Source organism: Liolophura sinensis, chromosome 6 (assembly GCF_032854445.1).
Source record: "Liolophura sinensis isolate JHLJ2023 chromosome 6, CUHK_Ljap_v2, whole genome shotgun sequence".
Lineage (NCBI taxonomy): Eukaryota > Metazoa > Mollusca > Polyplacophora > Chitonida > Chitonidae > Liolophura > Liolophura sinensis.
The window spans coordinates 43623140-43637381 of NC_088300.1; the positions used below are offsets into that span (position 1 = coordinate 43623140).

General features: G+C 38.1%; 2 protein-coding genes across 2 annotated transcripts in view; both read right to left on the reverse strand.

Moving 5' to 3' along the window:
- Positions 1 to 486: 486 nt before the first annotated feature.
- On the reverse strand, positions 487 to 4356 carry LOC135467242 (uncharacterized). Its single transcript, XM_064745007.1, has 2 exons — positions 4230 to 4356; positions 487 to 2591 (listed from the first exon to the last, which is right to left on the reverse strand). The coding sequence occupies exon 2, from the start codon at positions 2581 to 2583 to the stop codon at positions 487 to 489; it is 2097 nt and encodes a 698-aa protein (XP_064601077.1). The 5' UTR covers positions 2584 to 2591; positions 4230 to 4356.
- Positions 4357 to 12026: 7670 nt separating this feature from the next.
- The window catches only part of LOC135466625 (lipoxygenase homology domain-containing protein 1-like), a 46458-nt gene continuing 44242 nt past the window's right edge, over positions 12027 to 14242 (reverse strand). The window contains exons 47-48 of the mRNA XM_064744215.1: positions 12891 to 13082; positions 12027 to 12551 (exon numbers count right to left, since the gene is read on the reverse strand). Coding sequence (XP_064600285.1) covers positions 12367 to 12551; positions 12891 to 13082 — 377 coding nt within the window. The 3' untranslated portion in view covers positions 12027 to 12366. The remainder of the gene's footprint in view (positions 12552 to 12890; positions 13083 to 14242) is intronic.

A 14242-nucleotide genomic window follows, 5' to 3' on the forward strand; every position in this document is an offset into this window, starting at 1 on the left:
GCAGGTGAGAATGTTCGTCAATAACGTGCCAAAGGTCTGTGGTTTAACTTGGGCACTCTGGTTTTCTCCGTCCATAGTACTGGCCACCATCATAAAGGTGAAAAACTCTTAGGTATGGCATTTTAAACATCAATCAAATAAATATGTAGAATATAAGCATGGGAATTTCACCGGTGCGAGTTAGGTCTTTGTTCAGGACCTCGAGTTTCAAATATAAAAATTTCTTGTCAACTCAATCCCAAAAATCAAACCGAAAACAATTTGTACTTGAGTTGTTTATTTTAAAATCCTACAGACATTTATGAATTAAATACAGAACAAATATCACTAGCATCTCAAAGCTATAAAATGTTTGTTTGTAATATATTAAGATCATTGATATATAACATATTGCACACGTTTTTACAGGTCAGAATTTCCGTGGACAAGGATAGCACTAGGACCATACTTTTGCAGAATAATGCTAAAACGAAGATTTTTCTGCGGCTATACAGAATTGTAAATATTTGTTCTCTGACCACGTGATCTCTGAAGTCGAAGACGAGGGGGAGAGCTGTACAGATTGTTTGAGCAAGGGAACTGGTCAACCTCCTTCTGAAGTTTAGGTGGGCTGATCGGGACAAAAGGACACTCTGGAGGATTTGAACCCACGGTGTCACGTGACTCATCTGATAACAAGTCCGCTGCTTCTATGGACGGGAACGAAATCAAAGATGGTGTTGGTGATGTGCAAGGTGATGAAGTTCGTGAAGAGTGGCACGAGGACCCGGATGATGATGTTGAGATAATGGAAGTTTCTGAAGAGGCACGTGAGAGTTTCTTCCTCCTTTTCAACGTAAATAACGTTTTGGTGATATCCGGGCTGTGACTTCTTTCCGAATCTGACGAAGCCTTTCTCTTGAGTGACTGTTCTCCCACTGCTAAGTCGTCATAGTCCGAAACCCTAGACCGTGTGCGGGGGACTTTCAAACTCGTTGTCCACACGTCTTCCTCGCCGTTCTTTAGGAGCAGAGGCAGTGTGTACTTTCTGAATTCCTTCGTATACAGATACTCAGTGAGCTTTTTGTACAATGTCGGCGCATTTCGATGACATTTCTGGAACGTTCTCGGGACTGGACAAAGGTCACCAATCATCCAGTATTGCGATTTAGGACACAAAGTTTCCAGCGAGTCTAATCTCGTCAAAGTTACAACTTTGCGGGAACATTTTCCAGATGCGGTCGTTTTGCCATGTCCATCCTGACAGTCCACTTTGAATATTCCCGGAGTGATATATTTTACCTCGAGCACGGTGAGGCGCCCCCTGTCGTCATAACTAGCTGTGGCTGTCAGAACATCCACTACAAGGTCATCAGGAGGACAGAGGTTTGGCGGATAAAATAACTCCGTGACTATGTTGGTAATCAGACTACGATATTGCACACCTTGTTGGCCTCGTTTGATCTCACCGCTTGTGTCTACCTGTAAGGTAACATTGAGCCACACTGAAGGTTTCTCCACCATTTTCGCCGGGACTAAGTCTAATGCAGATGCACGGGATGGTGACATTGTGGCCGGTGTTTCTGGAGTTGACGTCCGTGGAAAGGTGTTTATGTCATCAGCCAGGCTTTTGTTACTGGATATGGGCAGAGCAGATTGTCTTGAATAAGGTACTTTTTTGTGGACATTGTCCTTCGGTATTTCCTGTAGCAAAGACACAGTTGACAAGAGGTCCAAGTTACTGAAATCTGTCAAACTAGCGGAATGTCTCTGAGAGTTAATACTGCTATTGGCAGAGGTGGGTCGAGATGTATCAAAGACCACACCAGCATTCGGGGAGTCCCTACTCTGCTGCACGGGCGCCGATGTCTCCACTGCACCATTCACGGGCGTCTGCAATGGTTGAGGATTGCTGGGGAATGCCGCAGGCGAATGGCTGAGGTAATTCACGTTGGAGCCCTGGATTATCACACGGTGACACCCATCGGTTTTGGATAAAGCAGATCTGGAGTTGTAAGAAGCAAAGTTACCGAGTGTTGATGTCAGAGGCGAGATTTGAGAGGTCCACGATATTGGCGATGGTAAAATTGTCACGTGGGAGGCCTGGGGTTTAGGCGCAAGCGGCTTAGGAATTTGGCTGGGTGAAGTGGTTGGTACTGGTGATGATGAGATGGCTTTGGACGCTGGCGTTGACATGGACGCCGGAGATGTTGAGATCTGTGGGACTGGCGTCTGTGGGAGTTTGTACGCTGGGATCTCATGGGATAATGATGTCACTGGGGTCTGAGCGGCCGGTAGCTGTAGTGATGAATTCTGATCAGGGTATGTCATGAAGGTCGATGACGACGATGATAAAGACGCTGGCAACGTGGATGTCACCGGAGCATGGAAAGGCGACAGAGTGTTATGCATCTGTGGATATAAGATGTACATCGGCTTGATTTGATCGCACTGCGCCATGGTGCGTGTATGGAGTCCAGTGCCGTATGTAGGGAAACCATGGAACCCATTGAAGTATTGATAAGGTACATGTGGAAATCCTGGTGTCTGAGGATACTGCATCATGGGCAGTATTGTACGCCAGTCCTGTTCGTGGACTGCCATGGGCTTATCTGTTAAAGAAAAAATGGATATACATTTGTAAATATGAAGTGTACACCTATATTTATAATATTTGTGCCAACTATGCTCACGTCATTAAAACGAATGTTATCGTATTAGTTACAAGACATTATTATAGTGAAAAAAAACTATACAACAGTCAACATCGGCTGAGTTGTATTTTTATAGGACTCATGAATTCACGATAAAACTGATTCTCACTCTAGGTAAAACTATATTGACTTCTTCGGCTTTCAGGCAAGCTGACTAAAATTGTATGATCTTTACTGATAATCGATAGGTTCTTTAACCATTGAAACTATATAGTCCCTGTGGTGATTTGCCCAGCTGAGACACTATAGAATATTTACATTTGGCTTTAGACTCAGATTTGGGACAGTGGTTATGCCACAGTGGTCAGTGGTGTGTAACAGCTGGTGCATGCTCGCAACACAGGTGGTCAGAGCTGTTACACGTGGAGACAGTGTCTCACTGTTAGGGGAAATATAGCAGATGGATTCACCTTTTTTACATTATTTAATTGGTGTTTTACACCCTCCTTACAAAGTGGACATTAACCATCAACTCAGCAGACATTTTACGCAGGGAACATTTCTTGGTTCTGCAGGCATAGACTATATGCTACACATAATAGTATATAGCAACATTTCTGTCGCATCATGCGTATGATTACCACAAGCGACACACTGAGCTGTCATGTTAATTAACAGTTTTAACCTGTCAAATCAACCTAAATCTACATGTCATACTAATACTGTATCAACTGCGAGTAAGGTTGAGCAATCTAAATACACTCATAATGTTGATACAAATGTTTTGCGTGCATCTATACCAGTACACAGGTCAATCAGAAGGCCATGTTTAGTGCACTCTGCGGTGGTATATTACACGAATTTTGCCCTGATTGAATTTCCTCCTTTCGACACTCTCTACACATGTTATACACAGCCACATACTGATCTTGAACTGTTCAGAATATTGATGTTAATAATTGGGTATATTTTAATAATTTGGTAACTCAAATGCATCAATACGGTGAAAACAAAATTATGCATCACTTAATTTTTAAGTTTTTAATTCTGGTCGCCGTCGTATAAATGAAATATCCTCGAGTACAACATAAAACAACAATCAAATAAACAAATAAAAGTTGGACAGAATATTTCAGGATTAAAATCAAGTTTATAAAACATTGGGGATGATTAACTGCTTTAACTCACCAATACATATTAAACAACTGCGAGTACATGTTCTATAAATTAGGCTTGGGGCCCTTCTATTTGTGCTTGTGCCGTACTTGGCGTACTGCAAGTGTGAACGACTGCAGGGGCCGGTGCATACATATACAGTAGAAACTGCGGGCAGCGAAATGAATCACTGAAATCCTGCCAACACATAATGATATTAAGTCTCTGTTGTCCATTGTGACAGTGACAGAAAACGTACGTAGGCCTACATTTTCACACTCCAGACTCCTTGATTTACACATACCGTCAATGTATGTGTTACAGCACTAAGCATACTTGCCGTCAGATACACACAGACAACATAGCTGGGTCAAAATGACAGCTACAGCTGTATATAGCAGGAAGATGGCCTAGTCTACGGCATTGTACACAATGACTTACCTTCAAGGCTGCTGTAGGTTATGGATTGATCAATTCAGGCTATTGGTGCTGATGTGATCACAGGCAAATGTCTGTCTTATCTGGCTATCATCTTGAGACTCTTCTGTTTTAAATATCGCCTGGTGCCCCGGCCGGGTATCGTCTCTACCTGATCACCTCGTGAACGGACACGTCCTCCCGCCCCTACACACCCGTTATTGCCAGCCACGCTAAGCGGCCTTTTCTTCCGCACTCGTCATGGGGGGAGAATCAGCGAGGAGAGTTTGCTGATCTAACCCAGGGGGGCGTGTACCGTCCCGGTGACTACAGCTCACTTGTTTGTATCCAACACAAAGACGACTGAAACATGTGTTTCTGCTATCACGGACACAATTTTTTTAATCCGTTAACAGCTGCGATCTATGGCCAGCTCAAAGCTAAATATCGTAATTAATTTATATACCGGTATATAGAATATATACATATTATATTTAAATTTTAAAAACAATAATTTGTCCATGCACATACGCCTTTGTTTTATTGTCTTGTTTCTCACGAAATTGGTTTGAGTGGGAGAATTAAGGCACAGTAAAAAATAATTGTCCTAAAAGTGTGTATATAAAACAGAATTATACAGCATAATAGTAAATAACCAAAAGAAACTTACAAAACTTACATATTTGATGCATACCCAAGGTTTTGCAGATTTTTTTCTTCAGTTGCATATAATACTTTTGAACATATATTTATTCATTTGATTGGTGTTTTACGCCGTATTCAAGAATATTTCACTTATACGACGGCGGCCAGCATTATGGTGGGAGGAAACCGGGCAGAGCCCGGGGGAAACCCACGACCATCCACAGGTTGCTGGAAGACCTTCCACATATGGCCGGATACTCATGTATACGTATATACACCATGTATAAACATGGAATTATGAATGAATTACAAGCGTCTTTCAGTGCCTCATACACATACGTATGACCTTATGTATAGGCCTAACGCATCGCACACTGGGGAACTTTGGCATCAAAACTCTATGATTAAATCTACGTCTCTATACAGATATGCTATATATTGTGTAAACATGAGTTCATGTACCTACTAAATCACATCAAAACCACCTACTAAATCACATACAAAACCTCTTGTCTGTGATTGTAAGATGCTAAATACATAAGCAAACAACTACAGGCTGGTCACGGATACGACGAATGTCCTTTTTGGCCACTTGACTGACCTTTGGTCTAGCAGAGCTATCGCAGCCATTGCAAATTAGACCCCATAATGTTTAATTGGAAGCACAGTTAGTGTGGACGTGAAATGGCTGTGCAGTGACCAGGCTACAACCTTTGGCAGCACAGTTAGTGTGGACGTGAAATGGCTGTGCAATGACCAGACTACAACCTTTGGCACCACAGTTAGTGTGGACGCGAAATGGCTGTGCAGTGACCAGGCTACAACCTTTGCCAGCACAGTTAGTGTGGACGTGAAATGGCTGTGCAGTGACCAGACTACAACCTTTGCCAGCACAGTTAGTGTGGACGTGAAATGGCTGTGTTGTGACCAGACTACAACCTTTGCCAGCACAGTCAGAACGTCTCACAGATCACATGACGTGAATATTCATCTTACAAACGGCTGATTCATGACAATGTAAAGAAGACAGAACAAATCATGTCAGCGTACCAATTTACAACACATACACGGTTATAAGCTCTGGGCTGCATGTCAGTGGTGGGATATTAAAACATCAATCAGCGAGTGCAACAGTTATTTAGAAATGTCAAATAACGCATGGCAATTATGTACGTTGTCAGAGTAATTACTTTCAAACAGCTTTGATAAGCAAACAGCCCTTCACGACCAATCGAGATCTGACGTATGCATGGTGTTATATATATGTATATGTATGATATGTATGTTTCATATTTTAATCGATCGCGTCACCAGTTTTGTTTATACTGATATATGACATGATGCTCTTGTATATAACTGACAAGAGAATGAACTGGTACATTATATACATAATATACATACATATATATAAGCTCATGCTGGCTTCCTCTCCGGTATTAGGTGGGAAGATGTGTGCTCTGGTTCCCTCCCACCATAATGCTGACCGCCGTAGTATATGTGAAATATTCTTGAGTACGGCGTAAAACACCAATCAAATAAATAAATAAATAAATAAATATGTGTGTGTGCGAAGATATTTTACAGGGTGTAATTAAAACCCTTGGTCAAAAGATAATCAATCTGAGAAAATGTGATAGGGTTTTTTTCAGACAGGAAGTTCAAACTGTATGATTTAGCTGTATATGTAAAAACAAAGTGGAAATCAATTTAAAGATGTGTATATAAACAATCAAAATATCATGCCCTTGAAGGTAAATATTCGTGTTATTCCATCAGATTTTTGCTCATTTTTTTTTAAAAAACTTAATTTAAAGAAGACTCACAGAGACACTTATTCGTACATGTACACTTATATAATATTGGAATGATATCGTTCTTGCATATATTGTAAAGTAGCGCGGAGGTTTTTGTTATAATTTTCTGTTTTAACGTTTTGAATTGCAAATGTTTGGTTGACACCACATGTATATTCCAAAGTGTACCAACTTCCAGTGATTAAAGCTGTTCGATGTGATAAGGGGCTTGCTATCTAGGCCTATCGCTACATGTATATTTCAGAGACTTCAACATTAACATATTTCATTCTGAATGTTTAATAGTAAATCTTAAATCATATAGAAATCTCAAATTCTGATCTGTTAATAGGTTAAGCCCATTTAAGCTGAGTATTAATTTTCACGTATTTAAACCAGTATTGTACATCAGTCATAGGCCTAATCCCTGTTGTGCACTAGTTAACACTAGGCTAAATGGGCGTGGAACCATGCATTGTGTATACATACTCGGGATTATATCCTGCATGTCAGGTAAGCAGTTTGGGTCTCAACCGTTTGTCTAACACGGCGTCCATATATATTCTATACAAACAATATTGACGCCAAACTGACATGTCACAGGTTTTTTTCCCTTTCACATGCATGTGGACTCACGAACGAAATCCAAGAAGTACGCAACATCCTTTACCTCTGTGTAGTTGTTGTCACAAATGTACATCACTCACAACATTGCAAGTGTTTTAAAAATCGAAAGACGAGACGAACAAGTCCGATATACAGTCCAGGTTTATCAATTATCTCAGGCAAACTAAACCCAAAAGTGATCAGTATCTGTTAGACCATTTAAAGCTCTCTCCCCTCCCCTCCCCTCTCCCCTCCCCTCTCCACCCCATTGCACCCCAACAGAGCTAACCAGTAAATCAGTTGAATTCTGTGATATTAATATGGTCTTCATGCACATAACTGATAATAAATGTTCAGTAAAGGCAGGTTCAGTTTTCAAATGAATCCCAATATTTGTGTGGGATATTGGCGACAATTAAAGTATTTCGGCTATTCATTTAGGTGGAAATTTTGAAGGAAAAGACGTTTGTAGGCAAGGTTTGGGCATGGGGTAGGGGTGGTGAAGTAAATGAACATGTATACCTCTGAGCAGCTAACCTACGACACTAATTTGAGGATACATTTAACAAATTCGCTGAGAACTCAGCCATACATCGGAAATACAAGATTAGACTGACATAGTATGAATGCATGCAAGAAGGTAAAAATCTCTCTTCTTACATCACCTGGGATTAAGATATCTTAATCTCAGATACGACTTAAATGACCGCTAGGCTCCTAAATACAAAGCCGAAAATTATTAATTTCCATGAAAGCTGCTTGTACTATACAGCACAAGACTGAAGTAAGTCGAGGAAACTGTAAATATTGCAATGCTCGTATAAAGACCTACTGAAAGTATGTCCATAGTCTCTATGCAGTATACCCACTACTCCAGCTACCATGTCAATGCCACCATTCATTTATACCAGAAATGCACGCCAATGAAGAATAGTAAGAATGGATATACATGTACATGTAGAATTGCTATAAACGCTATAGGCTTTTGTACAATTTCTGATGTATGGACATCTATGGAAAACCCTAAGCTCATGACTGAGCGAGAACTGTACAACTATCGCCATCCTATTTTCCATTGACAATCTGTACTGACCATTGTGACTTTGCTGGTTGAAGTAACAAAAGTACTGAAAAAGTTTATTGGTGCAAGAACATTGTCAGCATTTAGAGATAGTGCAGCAACGGTACAGGTAGTCAGTATTTTCCAACCTTCCATCGGTAAACAATAATTGAGACATACGAGATCGCCAATTCTAGCTTTGTACATTTTCCTGCATACACTTTTCCCAAGCAATGGGGACATGCCCAAGTTTCGGTGAACGCTGTTCCTTTGTAATACGGGAGGAATGCACTACCAGTTTGTTGTACTGTTATCGCAAATGCCTGAATTAAGAACTGACTACACAGCTTTGGTAGCAATAAATGTAGGCGGCAAAGGTTCGCTGTTGTCCAGTTTCATTGTTTACTCATGATTAGCTACCCCTGTAAACATTATTCATTTGAGTGTCAAAAATGTTGAAAAAGGATACATTAATCTGAGTAATATGGCGCTTAAAACCACTAAATAATGAGGTTGCTTGGATGCATTTTTCCCGCCAACACTAGGTGGTCTCTGCCGAATTACGCCATACAAGTCCAACCTCCACGAGCTGTCAGACCTTCGCCATTTAGTTTAGTGTTAAAAAGAAAGCTAACGTAGTGGTAATAAGTTTATCGACTTTCTCCACGAAATGGTTTGCTGTTCTGCATACGATTGCAAACAAATCGTTGAAGAATCGAGGAGTTGGTTTTTATGGGTCTATTGGTGAGAATCACCAGAGACCCATTATAGAGGCATGAAAAAATGTGAAGAAATTGCCGGAAGTAGTTTCACCCAAGCACGACGTGTAAGTGCACGTAACGAAATAGATCGTGTGTTATGGTCAAATATTAGCTTCCTTTTGCGATGTTTTCTTCATTGTTTTGTTGGGATTTATATGCTATGATTATGCACTGACTAAAATTTTTAATTATGTTTCGTGGCGTGCTTTCATTTATTATTCGTTTAGTTTCGTGTCACGAAAGGTTATTGAATGCGCTTGCGCTATTTTGAGGATCGTGAAGGTAAATGTCACAGACCAGTCGTGGTATAAAATGCAGACTACGACCAAGAAACTTGGTGTCGCTAAAGCACTCGTCCGCACAATAAACATGTAGTTTTCAACATACGTCACATTGCTCAGGACTGTCTATAGCGTAGCAAACACAGCATCTTATTATAAAGAAAGAATATAGACAAAGTTTCATGATACATAGTGGAATAATTAAAGTTTTATTCTTCATATTCTCTAACAAAATAAAAAAACAAAAAAAAACAAAAAAAAAACACACAGGATTTTCCGCGTTGGTCAGAGAGCACATTTACAGTGCCGTGTTTCACCTATACATGTGCAAGAAACAAAAAGCGCCCTGTTAAGTGGGATTATCAGTTAATTTGATACACCCGATACATCCTGTTAAGTGGGATTATCAGTTAATTTGATACACCTGAAATCAGGTAGGCCTGTATCGTTTTACCTTGATCAGTGAAATATACCAATCAATATATTGAGGATTTAGTGTTTGATTATATACGAAATGGTTAGAATTTTAATCAGGTTTTGAAAGAGGATGTGCTAAATAACTTGTTAAACAATTCACTTGAAACTTCAATTAAGAAATCTAGTTTGGACACTATTATAAACGACTTCAGTTAGTCAAGTACTAATTAAGCAAACTGTACATTCATCAGTAAACAACATAATCAAATAATGTTGGATTTAAAAAACAAACAGTCTGAAACAAAATTGAGTGATAAAATTGTTATTTCTGGAGAAATGTATTCTCATTGATAACTCAACAGAACTTTTACTCTTCATCAATTCCTCATGACATAACATTTTTTTCTGGAATATACCCATTCTAAACCGGCGGCTAAAATCAGCCATACTGGAATATGTTTTCCCGCTTACCTAAGTTCCCACCTAAGTTAATATTTAATAAGTTTAAATAAATAAACAGTTTATCAATAACACTAAGACATATGGACAAGTTTTAGTCCAGTTTTTAGTGCGATTTCACAAGTCACAGGTATGGAAGCTGACAAGTCTTAATGCAAATTCTGAAATGCACTATAACCAGATTCATGGGCGGTTTACAGTTATCATGATCTGGGACTAATATCCACATTAGAACTAGTCATGACACGCTATGACCAGCCTAACTGTATTATTTATTTTTTCGCATAATTACAATGTATTTTCAACAAGTATCAACATAAACTGAAATATCCTCTACTTTCTTTAAATAGCGTACTCTAATTCAGATTCAGATCTTTCCATTCGAATTTATTATACAATTGACAGAAAAAAAAAACAATTTTTTTGGTGAAATTTCCTCATACATTAGACCTGTGCACTTATTAAAGCATAATATTGTATCCTATACCCACAGTAGAAAGGCATTTCAATTTTTTACTGTGATATAACATATTCAGCTGTGATACTAGTCAGTACACATACACACTGTAATGTTAAATTCTACCACAGACAAAACCACTGTGCATGAAACAAACAATTAACTTGAAACAATTACATGATATGGCACTGTCTACAGTTTAGCACGCGCTTGAGATTGTGGCATCAGAAATTCATTAGATTTGATCCCTGGTTCATACAGATTTGATCCCTGGTTCATACAGATTTGATCCCAAGCTCATACAGATTTTATTCCAAACTCACACAAAACCCATGTTGGCAAATACATTTTCCAAACTCTGTAATACGATGGTGGTAGTGTAAGTTGAGGTAACTACAGCAGAAAGCACCACTATGTTTAACATCATCAGTTTGACTTTGATGTTGCTATACCTGTAGTCTACACTGACCCAAGACATGCTAATTCTACAATGTCACCATTTATCCACAATTATTATTATTTTTTTTCACAAAAAATAGTAACGATTATACATACTGTACATATAATCTACAATATAGTGAAGTTTTAACAAAGGATGGCCCATAATGTTAATATTATTCATTACAAATGTGTACATCTTTCAAAAATCACTAATGAAATTACTAAATTATTGTCATTTAAACTATTTAAATCAACAATTTTCTTTAACAACAACCCAAAATAGCCTAATAATTTTAATTACCAAAGACAAAATTACTGAAATACCATTTTGATTGGTCATGGAATGAAAACTACAACAATAAAATATTCTTAACAAATTTAAATGCTAAAAAAATATATAATGATAAATATGTGATAAAATTTTTATACAAAAAGAATAAAAAAAGTAAATGAAGACAGAACACAGCCTTTCTCCAAACCTGTTTCATTGAGCTCATGAAAACATTCGTGAAGATTATAAAATGCACTTATTAATAAATAAATAACGTCACATGAAAAAAAAAAACATAGTAAAAATAAAACAAGAAAGTAAATTTCAATTTGTGCATGTTAATGTCATGTTAATGAAAGCATAAACATTAGGATATCAAAAATCCTATACAGGAAAAATTCTATACAAATAAGAATGTGAGACATATATAAATAATTGTACAAGTAGATCTGTACATGTAGGAATGGTTTTAATAGACTCAGTCAACTGACATTTCTTATCACAGACTCAGGACCAATGGTTGTACAAGGACGGTGTCCAACACAGGACAATATAAGATAACATCACAAATATACATTGTAAACATTACATAAATAGTGTATAAAACACATGTTTTTTATAAAGATATACACAAATGTAAACTTGTCTTTGTATTTGGTTGTGATATACATGTAATCAAACATGCAATACAATAATGTGATTGTGATATACATGTAATCAAACATGCAATGCATTAATGTGATTGTGATATACATGTAATCAAACATGCAATGCAATAATGTGATTGTGATATACATGTAAACACACATGCAATACAATAATGTGACTGGACATTAACTATACTTATACAGTTTTGATATTTGGTTTTAATCATCATAATGGATTTTATTCATCTAAAATATACACATCTACACTATTCCATTTGTGGCATTTCATAAAAAAACACTTGGCAAGTTTAAAAGTGAAGATCTCAGTCGATCTGGGGCAGTAGGACTCTGGCAATTTCTCCGTCGCCTTTCTTGCGGTCAAGCCACTGATGACAAGGAAAGACTGTCTTCGAGTTAGTGGCCATATTGATCACCTCCACCTTCTCTAGAAACCAGCCAGCGCCCAGACCAGCATTGTCATGCTCAATGTATAACTTGGTTAACTCCCCTGTCAATCAACAACAAGCCTTTATTAACAAAGCCTACTACTACATGTTACACATGTATAACATGACAGGATATCCATCAATCACACTGATCGTATCATAAACTCACAATGCCTGACACTAAAATAAGTAACACTAAAGCACAAAAAGGCAAAAGTATTCAATATCAAGTTCTGTTATGTTAATTGCTCTCACAAACATTACTTTGTGCACATGTACAATTCAAGGATTTCTCAGGTTCAACTTTCAGTTTCATTGCTATAGTATTTAATGGTAAAGCATTTAATCATAGAACAATGCCAATGCTAACTTTAAACCAAAATAACGATGCTGTGTCTTACCAAGGTCAAGAGCTTCTATCTGGAATTTGTCTATTTGATTTTTCTCAAAAAGATCCCGAAAACGTTGTTTGAGCGGGCGTTTGCCGGTGTCCCCATTTGTCCCGTAAATAATGATAGAGACATTAGCATCTGTACCAGCTCCTGGCAAGTCCCCGGTTATCACTACTACCTCATACTTCACAGCAGCTAGTTCTGGCAACAACAACAACATTAGCACACATATAATACTGCAATTGATTCTCTGTAATAGGTATGGTGCTGTCTATGATGTCCTTAAATAACAACACATTTCTCTAGAAGATGTAAGTTTATATGTGTCTTTAAATAACAAATCGCTACTCTGTGAGGTATTGTTTAAACTCACATGCAGTGATGTTAACAACCCTTACAGACATGAGGTGTACATCTCAGTGTGATGTACGGATGAGGTGTATATGGGGTGTACGCCTCATGTACACCTTAGTGTGATGTATAGATGAGGTGTGCACCCTATCTATATTATCTGAGGTGTACTGTACCTCAAGTACACCTTAGCCATATGCCTCTACCTCAGGTGTACCTCAGGAAATTGGAAAAAAATCTGCACTTAGACATGTTAGAAGATGTACCTCAGGTACACTTCAGAAACTTTGAAAGTTAAAAAAATTAATGATGTACGTCAGGTACACCTTGGTAGCTTTGAGAGCTTTTGAGCAGTTTTAGAACATGAGATGATGTATCTCAAATACACCTCAGCAACTTTTAAAAAAAAATCAACACTTAGAAGATGTACCTCAGGTACACCTTAGAAACTTTGAAAGCTAAAAAATGTAAATGATGTACCTCAGGTACACCTCAGCCACTTTTCAAGTTTTAAAACAAGAGATCAAATTTATATTTCACTTCAGACAAATTGGTGAGTGCAAAATTACAAATACTTTTGTGCAAAAGATTATTCAAGATGGGTACCCTGAACAACATGCATATATATTCCAGGCTGTGGGAAATCACACAATGACTGATGCTTTCTGGGACAGAATTTGTAACATGTTTGGGCACATGAACAGCCCTAACAGGCATAGAAAAGGAGTAGAACTCATTTTTAATCAAGCAGGTAGAAAGCCTCATGCAAATTTATATCATTGTTGTTGTTGTAAGTGATCTAAGATTTACAGATACTGTAGACAAAGGACAGCATGCACTTACAAACTTGCCTGTAATTTATACAGCTAATGTTTAAGTGTTTTGAGTTTGTTTTGTATCAAAATAAAAAGTGAACATCCATATTGCCTATAAACATGTACCTCAGCTATGCCTCACTTGTACCTCAGATACACCTCAGGCATCATATTTTTTACCCAATATTTACAGGG